The following is a 14,025-nucleotide window of genomic DNA, read 5'->3' as shown; positions in this document are numbered from 1 at the left end:
TGTGAAGAAACTTCACTATCTTGACTCCAGTAACACTGGGGTGCTAGGAGACATTCTGCCAGGCAGCACCTCAGTCCAAACAGCAGTCCTGTCAGCTACTGTCTCCAGAAGCATTTAATTGCAATTGCTCTTATTCACTTAATACCAATGTAAAGCAAGGAACACATTTGTGTATTTAGGCTGTTCCACAGTATCATCTATTTTAATGTGGCAATGCCTGAAAATTATCTAAATGTCTCTTTTTGATAAAATTTTGATATCTTTGTATTTATTTTATTAGGCTGTCATGCACACTTATTCCTATTTTGATATCTTAATTAGTCTTTGTCACCTGTAGCAGAGGTGGTTGCCTGAGGCAGCAAACAGGACTGGGAACTGAGAGAGGCAGAGGAGCTGGAGTGGATAGAGAGCTGGGCATGTCCTGTGTGGAGAAGTACTGAGAGAAGAGAAGGATCTCTAGTACAGGGGGATTAAGGTCCAAAGGACCCCCTGTTATCAGATGCCCAGCATGAAACACAGAAGATGTGGGTTTACCAAGTTAGAACAGCCTGAAGCATAATTTTGGCTGCAGTAAAAAGGCTCTTTCCCAAAGCCAATCCCATGCATAACTGAGGAGTTAGCTCTGGTCAGGGACCACTCCTGGAAGATGATACAATCCCCATTCTGTGGAGAATAAGAGAGTATGAGATTGTGGGCTTGGGCTGTACAAGACAGTTATCTCCAACATGCTTCATTTACTGCAATGGACCCAACCTTAATGTTCATTAAAGCACAACTCCCACCAGCTTCTGCAGACAGGCTCCAAAGCAGGACTTGCAGTAGGGAGATACCTATGAAGAGTTTGACCCAGGTATTTTGCCCACACAAGAAGAAATGCAGCCCTGATGATGTCATTAAGCATGTGTGTAATGTCTCATTGGGTTATGCTGTCAGGAATCCACCAACTGTGGCAAGTCACAGAAAGGAGACACTCAGGAGCTGCCTCCAGCTACTCTGCACTTAAAGCCTGGTTAGGCCACATAGGAAAAGGTCAGAAAAGACATTCAACTTAAAATCAGGAGGTTTAAAGGAAGGTTGTTTAGGAGAAGGAAGGGTGCTTTGATTTCATTTTAACACAGGTCAGCACAGTGCTACACTTAAGGGCTATTTCAGGAGCACAAATGGCATTTCCTGCCAGCACCATCGTATTTGCATGCAGAGAACAGTCCTGACATGGAAATGGTTATGGATTGAGCAAAGTGCATTTCCACGTCCTCCCCGTTCTCCAAATGAGCTGTGTAGTTTGGTATGAGCTGCTCTGGGTACAGGAGTTGGGGATTGCCTGCCTTCAGGTTTTTTCTTTAAGGTGGCCTTGAGGGTGTCACATACAAGGGAAGTGCTCTGTCTTTGGGCCCTTGGAGACATACTCTGCCTGCTGGTGCCTGAGCTGGGTCAGAAGTTGCAGAGAGAATTTTCTATAGTGGGAGTAAGCTAAATCCTCTGGTCTCCTGCAGGATGCTATCTTCATAGAGAAAGTGTATTTTCAGGATTTGGAGGAACAGAAGATGAAAGGCTCTTACACTGAGAGGTGTTAGTCACATGTGCAGGAAAATTTCTGCTGTTGCCTGTTTGTTGCAGCCCAGGTTTCTGGTTTTGTGGTTGAATGACAGCATTTGCAGCTGGATGTCGACAAGACATTGCTTCATACTTCCCAACTCCCGTCTCAGTTTGTGGGTCCACACATCTTGTACTTCCCCATTTTCTGGTTTAATACAGCTCTCTGGGGGATTGCTACCAGAGTAATAAAAATCTCATATAAAAATTCCAACCTTCTTTCCCACTCTCCCTGCTCCTTGCCAGGCCTGCTGTGGGGTGGAGGGGATCTTCCAAACCGTCTCATCGCCCTGATCTGTTTTGCAGTTTAGCAGTGGATAACTGAGAGCCCTGGGAGCCAGAGGGGTGGCAGGGCAAAGAGAGCAGTAGGAGCCTGAGCAGTTCCCAAGGGAGTCCCTAAAAGAGCTTGGGGATGAGCACATGAGGCACCTGGGCAGTGCCCCCGTTCGCTGAGCCTGGCAGCCCCAGTCCCGCAGCCTCCGTGAATCCCTCCCGTCCTCTCGCGTTTGCCTTCTCGCATTCTAAGTCACTCACTTGTCAGAACAATTCAGTCTCTTGCCTGTGCTCCATCTATAATTCATTAAGAAACCCAGAGAGGTGAAGCTGTTGACATTTCCCACTCTTTTCCCTTTGGAAGGCATGGGCTGAGTGTTCTTTGCAGCAGGCGGTGAATGAAGCTGCTCTAAACCCAGAAGCCAAGGGAGAGGGACACGCTGCCATCTCCTGCTGGGACACCAAAGCATGGCATCTGCCTGTCACAAGCACATCCTTTGCATGTGCCACCATCAGCTCAGGCAGGACTTTGCTCAGAAAATCCTGGCCAGACCCTGGACCTGAAGTGCACTGGGTCTTTTGGATGCACCTGTCTTTGAAGGAACATCTTCAAAGGTGTTTGGGTCTCACCCCAGACTTTTGCAGCAGCTTCCCCACCAGTTAAAATTTATGCTTCATGTGCTTCCCAGAGTTGCGGCCTATCTGCTTCACTCCAGATACAGGTCTTTTGGAACCAAAATTGCATTCTCCTCATCATCACTTCATCCTGAACTGCATCAGCTCTACTTTATGCCTGCAACAGCCGCAAGCAAAAATAACACATTATTCACCATAAAAGCGTGGGTTATGCAACAAAATATCTGTCATTTTGAAACCGCAAATATAATTGGGCATTTAAGTGCAATTTTGAGGAATGGCTACAGGCATCATCTATCATAGGGATTTCAATAATGGCAAATATTGATGTCTAAAAAGCAAGAAGTTCCCACAAGCAGAAGAAATTTTATCTAAATTTTATATAGTGTAAAGATTAGTTTTCTGAACTGGTAGTGACTTTGACATGTGGATGCAGACTATTGTTTAGATTTTGCCATAGATGAAATAACCAGGTTTCTTACCCTCATGTTCCAGGCCTTTCTCTGTTATTCTCTTTAAGAGTTCAGCATCCCCAACAACTTGTGTGCAGAGTTCTGTGGAAAGGGTACAGTGGAAGAAATCTTTATCTTTAAATGGTTGTCACACCAGAAAATCATTTTAAAAACCCCAAACAGTTCCATTGACCACTGTTCTGTCTCAGCAGTGTCTGTCTGCAAGGTTGAACTATTTGACAGACTTCCAGGGGTGGATGCAGGACTATTTTGAGCCTGACAGATGAAGGGCCCCACTGAACTCAAGAGTTTGCACCGAGCTCTGAAGCACCTCATAGGAGCCACAAATCCCAGACCCCGAACAGAGAGATTCACCAGAGGGCAGCACAATATCACTTTCCATTGTAAGAGCAGGAGTTAATCCTTTCAGCTGTCAGAAAGCTCTTAAAAATTAGCTGCTTGTTGTTCCATCATTATGATTTGAAATAAGTTTCTCTTTAAAGCTAGCCTCAGGAACATCTCCTAAATCCAAGGCATTGATGTTTTCGTGTCCAGGCATTCACATAGTGGAAGCAGAGGGAGTTCAGGCAGTTGTGTTTTCCGTCTGTCTTTGCCAGGTTTCTGTCCAGGGCTGGTTGGGGCAGCTGATGGGTGCTGGTCCAGCTTCAAGCATTCCAGAAGCTCTCCTGGAATATTCCCCAGCCTGGGTGAATATTATTTCAGCCTCATTTTTTGGGAGGCATTGAACAGAAAGAGCAAGCTCTCTGATGTCACTGCATGGTAAGGGTTCACAGAGGGTGAATCTAGAACCACAGAATCATAGAATGGCCTGGGTTGGAAGGGACATTAAAGGTCATCCAGTTCCAACTCACCTGCCAGGGCAGGGACTCTTTTCACTAGACACAGCTGCTCAGAGCTCCATCCAAGCTGGTGTTTAACACTTCCAGGGATGGGGCATCCTCAGCTTCTCTGGGCAACCTGTTCCAATGCCTCACCACCCTTGCTGTAAAAAAATTTCCTTTGAGATCTAGTCTAAACCCACTCTCAGTTTAAATTCACTCCGCCTTGTTCCATCACTACATACCCTTTAAAAAAAGTCCCTCAGTAGTTTTCTTCTGAGTCCCCTTTAGGTACTGGCAGGCTGAGATGTTTTTATGTTATAATTGTATTTGCTTCTGGTTGTCATGTGTGCTGAGCAGATTCTAGGCCCTTTAGAACTTATGCTAAACTCCTGCTGTTCAAGGAGCTGAGAGGAATCACTTGTCACATTTTGCCTGCTCAGCTTCCTTCATTCAGGGCTTCACCTGCCATCAGTCTGTTCCTGTTATTTCTCTGTTCTGCTGCACAGGTGTCTGCAGCAGTCACCTCCCCTGGTTCAAGTGCCACTGTGCTTTTCCGTCCTGTTCTGACCTCTTTCTCTCAGCATACAGTCAAGGCATTTCATGCTGCTTTCCTGTAAATTAACTACATCTTCTGGCCTTGGTCATTCCCTTTGCTGCTTTGACTTCTGCCTGGTGGGATGCCTCATGTCTTGTGCTTCACTCCTGACATCACTCAGAGAGGTCTTCCTTGACTGACTCTTTCTGATCTCACTCCTTTTGAAGTTCAGTCTGAGCTCCATCTGCTCTGGCTCAGACCAGCCCTTCTAACTCTGTACTGAAGCCTTCAAAGACAGAGCTTTTCCATGGGGCTGCTCCCCATGTAGCCTGAGCTTTCCTTACCTTAAATGTTATCTTTATTTAAAGTCCTGGAAACTTAAGAATATATATTTAGAATTTTAAAAACCCACTTTCCTTACAGTATTAGTTTAAGTTACATGACTTAGTCTTTTGAGAGTATAGTATCCTTCTTCAGAGTAGATACAAAATTATGAACTTAGTAGTAGAAATAATTTAAGTATCTTTCAAGACAGGTCTGTGTCTGCTCTAAAAGAAAATAAAAATGTGCTTCTGTTTTAAGAAAAGTACTTTAAATTCCTATTTCCTTCCTTCCTTCCTTCCTTCCTTCCTTCCTTCCTTCCTTCCTTCCTTCCTTCCTTCCTTCCTTCCTTCCTTCCTTCCTTCCTTCCTTCCTTCCTTCCTTCCTTCCTTCCTTCCTTCCTTCCTTCCTTCCTTCCTTCCTTCCTTCCCTCCTTCCCTCCTTCCCTCCTTCCCTCCTTCCCTCCTTCCCTCCTTCCCTCCTTCCCTCCTTCCTTCCTTCCTTCCTTCCTTCCTTCCTTCCTTCCTTCCTTCCTTCCTTCCGACACTTCCTTCCGACACTTCCTTCCGACACTTCCTTCCGACACTTCCTTCCTTCCGACACTTCCTTCCGACACTTCCTTCCTTCCTTCCTTCCGACACTTCCTTCCTTCCGACACTTCCTTCCTTCCGACACTTCCTTCCGACACTTCCTTCCTTCCTTCCTTCCTTCCTTCCTTCCTTCCTTCCTTCCTTCCTTCCTTCCTTCCTTCCTTCCTTCCTTCCTTCCTTCCTTCCTTCCTTCCTTCCTTCCTTCCTTCCCTCCTTCCCTCCTTCCCTCCTTCCCTCCTTCCCTCCTTCCCTCCTTCCCTCCTTCCCTCCTTCCTTCCTTCCTTCCTTCCTTCCTTCCTTCCTTCCTTCCTTCCTTCCTTCCTTCCTTCCTTCCTTCCTTCCTTCCTTCCTTCCTTCCTTCCTTCCGACACTTCCTTCCGACACTTCCTTCCGACACTTCCTTCCGACACTTCCTTCCGACACTTCCTTCCTTCCGACACTTCCTTCCTTCCTTCCTTCCTTCCTTCCTTCCTTCCTTCCTTCCTTCCTTCCTTCCTTCCTTCCTTCCTTCCTTCCTTCCTTCCTTCCTTCCTTCCTTCCTTCCTTCCTTCCTTCCTTCCTTCCTTCCTTCCTTCCTTCCTTCCTTCCTTCCTTCCTTCCTTCCTTCCTTCCTTCCTTCCTTCCTTCCTTCCTTCCTTCCTTCCTTCCTTCCTTCCTTTTTATTTTCTTGGGAAAACTAAGGAAAAAAGATAACAAAAGTGCTGAAAACTTATTTTGCTCAGTTTCCTTTGTCTTTACATTACATTTTCATTTAATCTTTTTTTTTTTCCAAGGAAAAAAGAAAATTAGGGGGTTTTGAAGGCAAAAGGATTGGACGAAAGAAACGAAAAGATTTTTTTATGGATTTTTTCTAAGTTTTAGCAGGGCAGAAAATGTCTTTGAAAATTCACAAAAAAGAAAAGTTTAGAAGGGAAGTACTTTCTATTCAACCATCTTAACAAGGGTTTGGAGCTAGTTAAGGCAGCCAGCACAGTGTGCTTGGTAATGTTTTCTGGATGAGGACAGTCCATCACCTTTGCAGGAATCCGTTCCAATGCACAGTGCCCTTGCATGACATCACAGAGGTATTTGTGGGCATTACACCAAGTTTTCTCCTGACTAAACCTGATTCAGTTCCCCTTAAGGTCTCTCCATTTCACAGCCAGTGACTGTGACTCACAGATGAAATAACCCAACCTGGGCTTTAAAATAGGGATGAGGCAGAGCTGTGTCATCTGCTGTATACACAACTTTTAGAGTGATCTGCCACTGCTTTTAAATGTTTGATTTTCCAGGCTCTGCCCAGAAAAGCAGAGAGGCACATTGCTTGGCAGTGGTCATCGCTGAGGAGCGGTGGCTCTTGGCTGTCAGTGCCCAAGACTACCAGTGAGATGTTTGTGCTTTGCCAAGGTGTGTGGCACCTGTTCTTCCTGTGCATTTAGGGGTTTGGAGAAGTTACACAATGTCTGGCTTTCTTCTTTCTTGCCCAAACCGAAAATATTTAACTACACCTTGAAATTGGTCTTTTCAGGATCAGCAATTTTTCCCATCTTTTGTTTATTTCTTCCCATATCAATTAACATCCAATGCCATTATTACCTAAAGGGAATTTTTTTTTTTTTAAAAACCCTTTTCCACTGTGGATAAATTAGTAAGGTTCTTGTTGGAAGGTGTTCAGAAGTCTGATCCTGCATGGTTGAAATGAATGAGTTCATTTTATGCAGGAACAGAAATGTTACTTGTAAGAGCTACCCAAGCTACCCAATCACCTAACTTAGTTGTTATGTGTAGCTACTGTCTTCTCTGATTCACCAGATTTACTTTGATGTGAGTGGCTTTTTCTGGAGATAAATCTTCTTTTCGTGTAAGATTTTAATAACAAAACGGTGATATGTTTTTGTATACAAGTATGATATTAGCGCCTAGTTGAATTTGTTTTTACAAAGGATGCTTCTGCTGCAAAGAAATAAACATATCTACATACAAATTTCCTATACCAAAAAAGAAATTCTGTGAAAATGTATGCGTTAAAGTAAGTCATTAGTGGCTTTACAAATTGTCAACCTTATATTTGTGCTACTTTTTCATTCCCAAAATATATCTGCTCATTTTTTAGCCATTGTATTCTATTTCAGTTTTTATCAATCAAGTCATGCTGAAAGCCTGTAAATAGGCTTTGCATAACCTGTTCCCAAATTATGGAGGAATTGTTACCTTCAGCAGTGAAGAATTAATAACTTATTTTTAATTTTGCCATGTAAACAGTATATTGCACTAAATGTATGTACAGAATTTTAGAATGTATTGTATACCAAAACTTGTATGTCACAAATAGGATTTACCCAGCAGTCTTCCCCATGGACTGCTGTGCTGTAGCAAAAGTTGTGTTTATTCAAGTTCTTAAAAAAGACCCTGTTTACTTTGCTCTGTTGTTTTCTCACACTCGTGTATGGGGAAGCTAAAAAAGAAAGCTCAGTATTGTTACTCTCCAGACACACTATTAAGAAAATAAGCATGTCACACAGAAATAAGACAGGATCTTACCTGCTGTGGTGTTTGTGGTATTCCTTTCAAAGGCTTACCTAGTTTATTTGTCACTGCACTTTAAGCCTCCAATCACAGGCAGGCAGGAGAGACTGAGAGAGGAGGAGGTGAATGTTTGCTGCAGCTCTTTTGGCTTGTTATCTTTGCAGAAGTTGTAGCTGGTTTCAAAAGCTCATTTTTCAATAAAATTTGCAAATATAACCACAAAATAGATTACTCTGGCCCTCAAAGCAGATTTATGTCTTTTCCTGAAGATACAAGTACAGAGATGCTGTACTACCTTTATTCATATTGAGATTGTAGATAGGTAACAGCTTGTGTTAATATTTGACAGATCTGTTCTATGTTACTGTCAGAAATGTAGCAGAAAATCTCTTTGGCTGGCTGGCTTGTACTTGAAACTGCTTTTCATAAGATCTGGATTTGAAAAGCTCTCCTGCCAGACTTGCAGCTGTCAGATTCATTATCTTCAAAACTTCTCTTAACCTCTGATGGTGTTTTTCTTTCCTTCTGCAGAAACAGAAGGTGCATGCAGCACAGATGTCAGTCTTCTTCAAGGAGTAACTTCTTCAACCCCAAGTGATACCAGCTCCTGCTAGTACCATGGGGCTGGAGGGTGTTTTTTTAGGCACTGGACAGATCCACGTAATCCTGTGGGGAAGTTTGGCAGCCATGACAACACTCTTGTTCCTCACCTTCCTCATCTTCCTTTGCTCCAGCTGCAATGGGTAAGGCTCCAGGGCTTAATGGTTCACTTTGGACATGGCTTACGTATAAATAGTTAGCAGGAAACGCTGAGGACTGAGGTACAGAAATTAAAAAAGAAAGGTACAGTTTTCAGAGCAAACTTCTGTTTGAACAGTTCTATTCATTCTAAAATCTAATTTTTTTTATTTTTTTTTTTGCTGTGAATGAAGTACACAATTGTGTTTATTTGGTGGTTTCTCCTAAGCAGAAGCCTGAAGCACAGGTAGACACTGAGTGTTAGCAAATCACACCCTTAAGCTGAAACTGAGAACATTAGGTGGGCTAAACAGGACCAAAAAAAAGTCTAGGTAAAAAGGAAAGGGAAGTGATTATGTACTTCAGCTTTGCTGTGGCCATTCCTGAAGTATTGGGAATATAGTATTGATCCTGACTTTCATGCAAAAACAGTGGTACTAATCAATGCCTTATGCCCTATCCTTATTTTCTTCTCCATAAGAGGATTCAGTTTCACCAATACAGGCACTGTAACTGGCTTTGTTTATGCATCTTTCAAGGCTCCTTCATGACGCGCGCTCTGAGCCCTGCAGGCCGCACAGGGAGGGGGCAGCCTGCACTCTGCCCATGGTGCCCTCCACAGGCCGAGCAGGCTGACCCCTCACTGTCAGGAGGGGCACTGCTTGGTCCATACTGCTCTGTTTTGTAAGCACAGCTGAACCAGCCAAGTCTATGGGAGAAAAATCCAGCACAGCAGCAAAATCTGCAGTTTGGGTGCATGTGCTTGTAAGGAGCATGTGCTTTCACCCCTTCAGCTTTGAGAACATTGAGGAAATTGTGCAGCCGTAAAATGCACTGTATTGGCACGAGATGTGTCTACAGTGGAAGGCTTTGTTTTTCAGCAGGATTTATCTAATGCCCACCATGCAAAAAACAGTTGTGGGCAAAACCAGGTCCCAGAGTTGGTTGAAACCCTAAAAAGCCTAAGTTAGAACATGTAATTTCATGTGATTCAGGAGAAACACTTTTGTAAACTGTGAGTTGACACTTCAGTATCTTCTTATTGTCACAGTTTCCTGTGATATCTGTGTAAAAAATAGTAGAATTTTTTTTTAATTATTTAAAAGTAGGAACCCTATTTTAAATACTCTTCAGCCCACAGACATTGCATTTAGGTACTGTGTATCATCTTTAAGGCCTTTTCCAACCCAAATGATTCTATAATTCTGTGTTTTGTTTTGTAACATGCCAATCCTAGAACCTTTTCTAGAAAGATGGGTCAAACCACTGAGTGATCTTTGCAGTTACAGAGATACATTGCCTGAAATATTCTGGTGGTGTTTTTTAATAAATTCTTGTGTTGCTAGTTTGGACATAATATCTGTTGTTTCAAGTCATTCTGTAGGGCAGGTTGTTTATGCATAAATGCAGTTGTGCAGAATTTCTTCCTGGCTTCCTCTTGAAAAATGGATGAGGACATAGAAAACTGAATAAAGTTTGTTCTTTCTAAAATATCAGAGTCAGAAAATTTTCCAGAGAGGAAATTCAGCTTTTAACTTTCTCTGTTCTGAATTGGTGCACGCTCACTTGCTGTTTTGGTATTTCCCAATTAGGCAGAATTTTAAAAGTTGCTAATGTGGAAGTACAGTTCACGGCAGACTTTAGAAGAAGCAAAAGTTTCATCTTGTCAATATTTTCTCAATTTTTATTTGACTTTTCATCTAGGGGAAGCACTAACATTATTTTAAGCTCATACTTTATTGCAGTATTTCTGAATAAGAGCTATATTTCCCAAATGGTAAAAATGGAAATGTGATCCATACTTAGACTCCTTTGAAGGACCCAGGGAAGCAGGATTCCTTTAAAAATGTAGGCCCCTGCTGCTGTGAAATTTGTACACCTTTTTGAACTGCTTATGCTTATTATCAATTTGACTGGCATTTTTAGTTATCTGGATTTTTTTGGCCTTTTCCAATTCCTCATAGGATACACACTTTTTTCTGACACAGTTTAAGGGACTTCCTAAGTAGTCTGTAACCAGAATGTATATCTGAGAATTTCAGATATGATTAAAGAATAATATTTTTATTATCATAGAATCATAGAATGGCCTGGGTTGGAAGGGACTTTAGAAATCATCTAGTTCCCTGTCATAGGCAGGGACATGTTTCATTAGACCAGATTGCTCAGAGCCCCATCCAGCCTGGCCTTGAGCACTGGCAGGGATGGGCCATCCACCAGTACTTACTTATTGGAGCAATTTGTTCCAGTGCCTCACTACCCTCACAGTAAAGAATGTTTTCCTAATATTTAATCTAAACCTACTCCCTTTCACTTTGAAGCCATTCCCCCATGTCCTGTCTCTGCATAATTATTTTATTGCATTGTAATAACCATCAGTCACTTCTCACGGTGATCTCACATTGAGTGAGAAGAAGGTTTTGTGTGTTTGTTGTACCTCTTCAGTTATGTCTGTCACCATTCTGCCTCAGTGGTGTTTTTACACAGAGGTCATACCAATTGCTGTAATAATTTTCAGTTATTCCATGTTCAATATTGTTGTGAATCATAGTTCTGTTCCCTGCAGGAGAGTAAGGTCTATGAATGATTGGTATTTGTATATTAGCATAATTTGTAGTAAAAATTCATGTGTCTTTTTCATTAAGGGAAAAGAAGGCCAAAAATCAGAATGGAGATCATGAAAATCTGATGAATGTGGTAAGTATTTATTTCTGGCAGCTTTTGTCTGTCTTGTGGTTGGTTTGTACCAAACTCCTTGCAAAATACAACAGATTAGAAAATAGCTCAGGAATTTCAAGATGGTTCAGCATGGGAAACTTTAAAAGTTGCAGAATGGGAAGCGGAGGAAAACTTGTGTAGATCCTGATAATCTGCATTTTCTCAGTGCCCTTTCTGCCACCACTGTACTCCAGCCTTCCCTTCACTCCATCTGCAGCCCAAGGCAGTGTACAGTGTACCCTTTGTCAGCTGCTGTCTTCTCAAGGGTTAAAGCCATAGCAATGTCTAGTACCGTAAAGCTTCAGAAGGACATCACTCTGGACATCTTGGCATTTATTTCTATTTAACATCTGCAAACACAGTCACTTGAATCTTTGAATCTAGCTGGCATGGTTTGCTTCTCCTGCCAGTAATACCTGTGGGTCAGAGCCCCAGAGATGGGAATGCAATTTGTTGTGTGTGTGTTCACGTGAGCGTTGATTGTGATCCAGCAGTCCCTGCTCTGTGTTGCAGCCTTCCGAGAAGGAGGTGTTCAGCCATTCCATCACCAGTTCTGTAACGGAGCCTCCCCCAAACAGCGAGCAGAACGGAGCCCTGAGCAACGGAGAGGGTGAGTCCGGGCAGCCGCTGCGGGTGCGATGAGCCAGCGCTGCTCACAGCTCCCTCCTCAGCTGCTGATCCCTTGGGTTTCAGCTTGCCAGCCAGCAGCTTGCCAAGCACACAGGCAAGCCATTTGTCAGAGTACTCTGCACACCTCTGCAGGTCTGACACCAGATCACACACAACTTACAGCCTAGTTAAAAAATGCCATGGAGTTGTTTGCCTTGCTGGGAGGTCAGTGGAGGTGATCGTCTCATGGAGATTTGGGAGGTTTAGGCTGCATCTCCACTCCTGTTACTCTCGTGTTGAGAACGACACAGGAACAGGTGAGAGGCAGTATTGCAGAAAGAGCAAAGAAGGCTTTATTCTAAAGAACCACGTGGTTTTTATAGAGTGATAACAAACGATAATAATATAGAGTGATAATAAACTATAATAATATAGAGTGATAATAAAACGATAATAAAATGATAAAAACCTATAATAAAATGGTAATAAATTATACATTCTGTTTGATTGGCTAGTTAACAAAAACACCTTTCTCATACACCATCTTTGAGAAGAACAGAAAGACAAAGTAGCAAAACACCACCTGCAGATTGTTTATACTAACAAGTTATTACATTCTTACAACTCCCTGAAAATTCTCACAAGCCGCTGTGAGAAACGCTTGCTGTTTCTCTCTCTGTGTCCCACGGCATCCGCACACTCCTGGGCGTGCTCTGGCACAGCCCCACGCTGCTGCTCCCAGCCCTCCACGCCAGCCAGCACTGGGAGCTGCTGAGGTCCTCTCCTGGGCCACCAGGTGTGTGTCACCAAGCCATACCTGCAGATTGACCAGGTCACCAGGCAGAGAATGGGACCTTCCCTAACCTTGGTAAGCTGTGGAACTGGGATAAAACCAGAAGATGAAGCTGCACCTTAGAGGTTCAAAAGTGCTCCAGGAACTTAGGGACATATTTCAAGTCCTCCTCCAGGGATTACAGCTTTGGATCACAGTCCTGTGCTGTGCTGTTACTTATATTTTTATATTTCAGAAAACAGGCAACATAAATAGGCTTCCTTTTTTTTCCTTAGTCTTTGCTTTGCTGAACACTCAAAATTATTCACCCTGAAGTATCACTGGAAAAATATTTTACTCAGCTGCACCTAAAAATAAACTCACTCTCAGCTCAGAGCCACTGGGAGCCAACTGTTGTCTTCACACTAACACCAACACCAGCGGCTGCACTCCAACTTACAGCTCTCTCCTCATCTCCTGCAACCAGAGGCTAAGCTATCCAGACTTCACCCCTTAGAGACAAGCATCCAAAGTAATTTTTAAACTTTGTTTTTGCAGCTAATTGCTGTTCCCATCCATTGGCTTGTGTATGTAGGTGTGTGGTTCCCTGAGGACTTGATGTGCAGAGCAAAGCCCTGCAGAATGGAAGTATTTCTCTCTGCCATGAGTCACCACGTGTGCAGCTGTCAGAGCTGCTGCTAAAAGGTGTGCTGTCAACCAGCAGACAGTTTTCAGACAGACTGTCTGATACTATACTCAGCTTACACTCTGCATAACAGCCCTTCTGAATAACAGGAACCCCTGAGCTTTAATTTCTTACTTATAATTTATGCACTTTTTGTTAATACTTCTTTTTAATATTGTTTCTGCTAGCTTTTTGAGCAGAGGCAGGGCTATGGAAGAGGAACCATCAAATGCTATGTTTTTTTCCTTTACCCAACCTGCCAGCATTGTCTTATCTATGCCAACCCTTCAGCTACACCAACCCTTTCTGTGCTACCACCCATAACCACAAAAATACAGAAACCTAAGCTTTTGTTGCTTTTGATTATCCCCTCCAGCCTGTATGGAGTGTGTGGTTTCTGGGTTCTGTAAGGGTGCTCAGCACAGCATAGAAATCCCTGGAATCAAGGAGCAGAAAGGCAAAACTCCTACCTCCCATTCAGACAGTGATTATCATCTCACACCTCCAGTTCTGTCCTGAGTTTTGCAGTCAGGGTATGGCTCCCTGCAGGTGCTGACTGTGTCTGCATGCCCTGAACACAAGAGGAAGCAATGTCCATGGCAACCACCAAATCAAGGGCATCGATTGCTTTGGCAACGCTTCTGTCACCATGTCAAACACACTGAAGGACACAGAAGAATGGGTTGTTTTTGTAGAGATAGTGCCTTAGGAACTGTACTAGGAAAAGTAAAGCTGTTCAGAAGTGATTTTTTA

At 43.1% G+C, this 14,025-nt stretch overlaps 1 protein-coding gene across 3 annotated transcripts in view; it reads left to right on the top strand.

Annotated features, from left to right (window-relative positions):
* PAG1 (phosphoprotein membrane anchor with glycosphingolipid microdomains 1) overlaps positions 1-14,025 on the top strand; it is a 107,429-nt gene that overhangs the window by 81,551 nt on the left and 11,853 nt on the right. For all 3 annotated transcript variants that reach the window (XM_058042210.1, XM_058042223.1, XM_058042216.1), the window contains exons 3-5: positions 8,282-8,493; positions 11,134-11,185; positions 11,720-11,816. In XM_058042210.1, coding sequence (XP_057898193.1) covers positions 8,369-8,493; positions 11,134-11,185; positions 11,720-11,816 — 274 coding nt within the window. In that variant the 5' untranslated portion in view covers positions 8,282-8,368. The remainder of the gene's footprint in view (positions 1-8,281; positions 8,494-11,133; positions 11,186-11,719; positions 11,817-14,025) is intronic.

Source organism: Melospiza georgiana, chromosome 1 (genome assembly GCF_028018845.1).
Source record: "Melospiza georgiana isolate bMelGeo1 chromosome 1, bMelGeo1.pri, whole genome shotgun sequence".
Lineage (NCBI taxonomy): Eukaryota > Metazoa > Chordata > Aves > Passeriformes > Passerellidae > Melospiza > Melospiza georgiana.
This window is presented reverse-complemented; position numbering and strand designations above follow the sequence as displayed.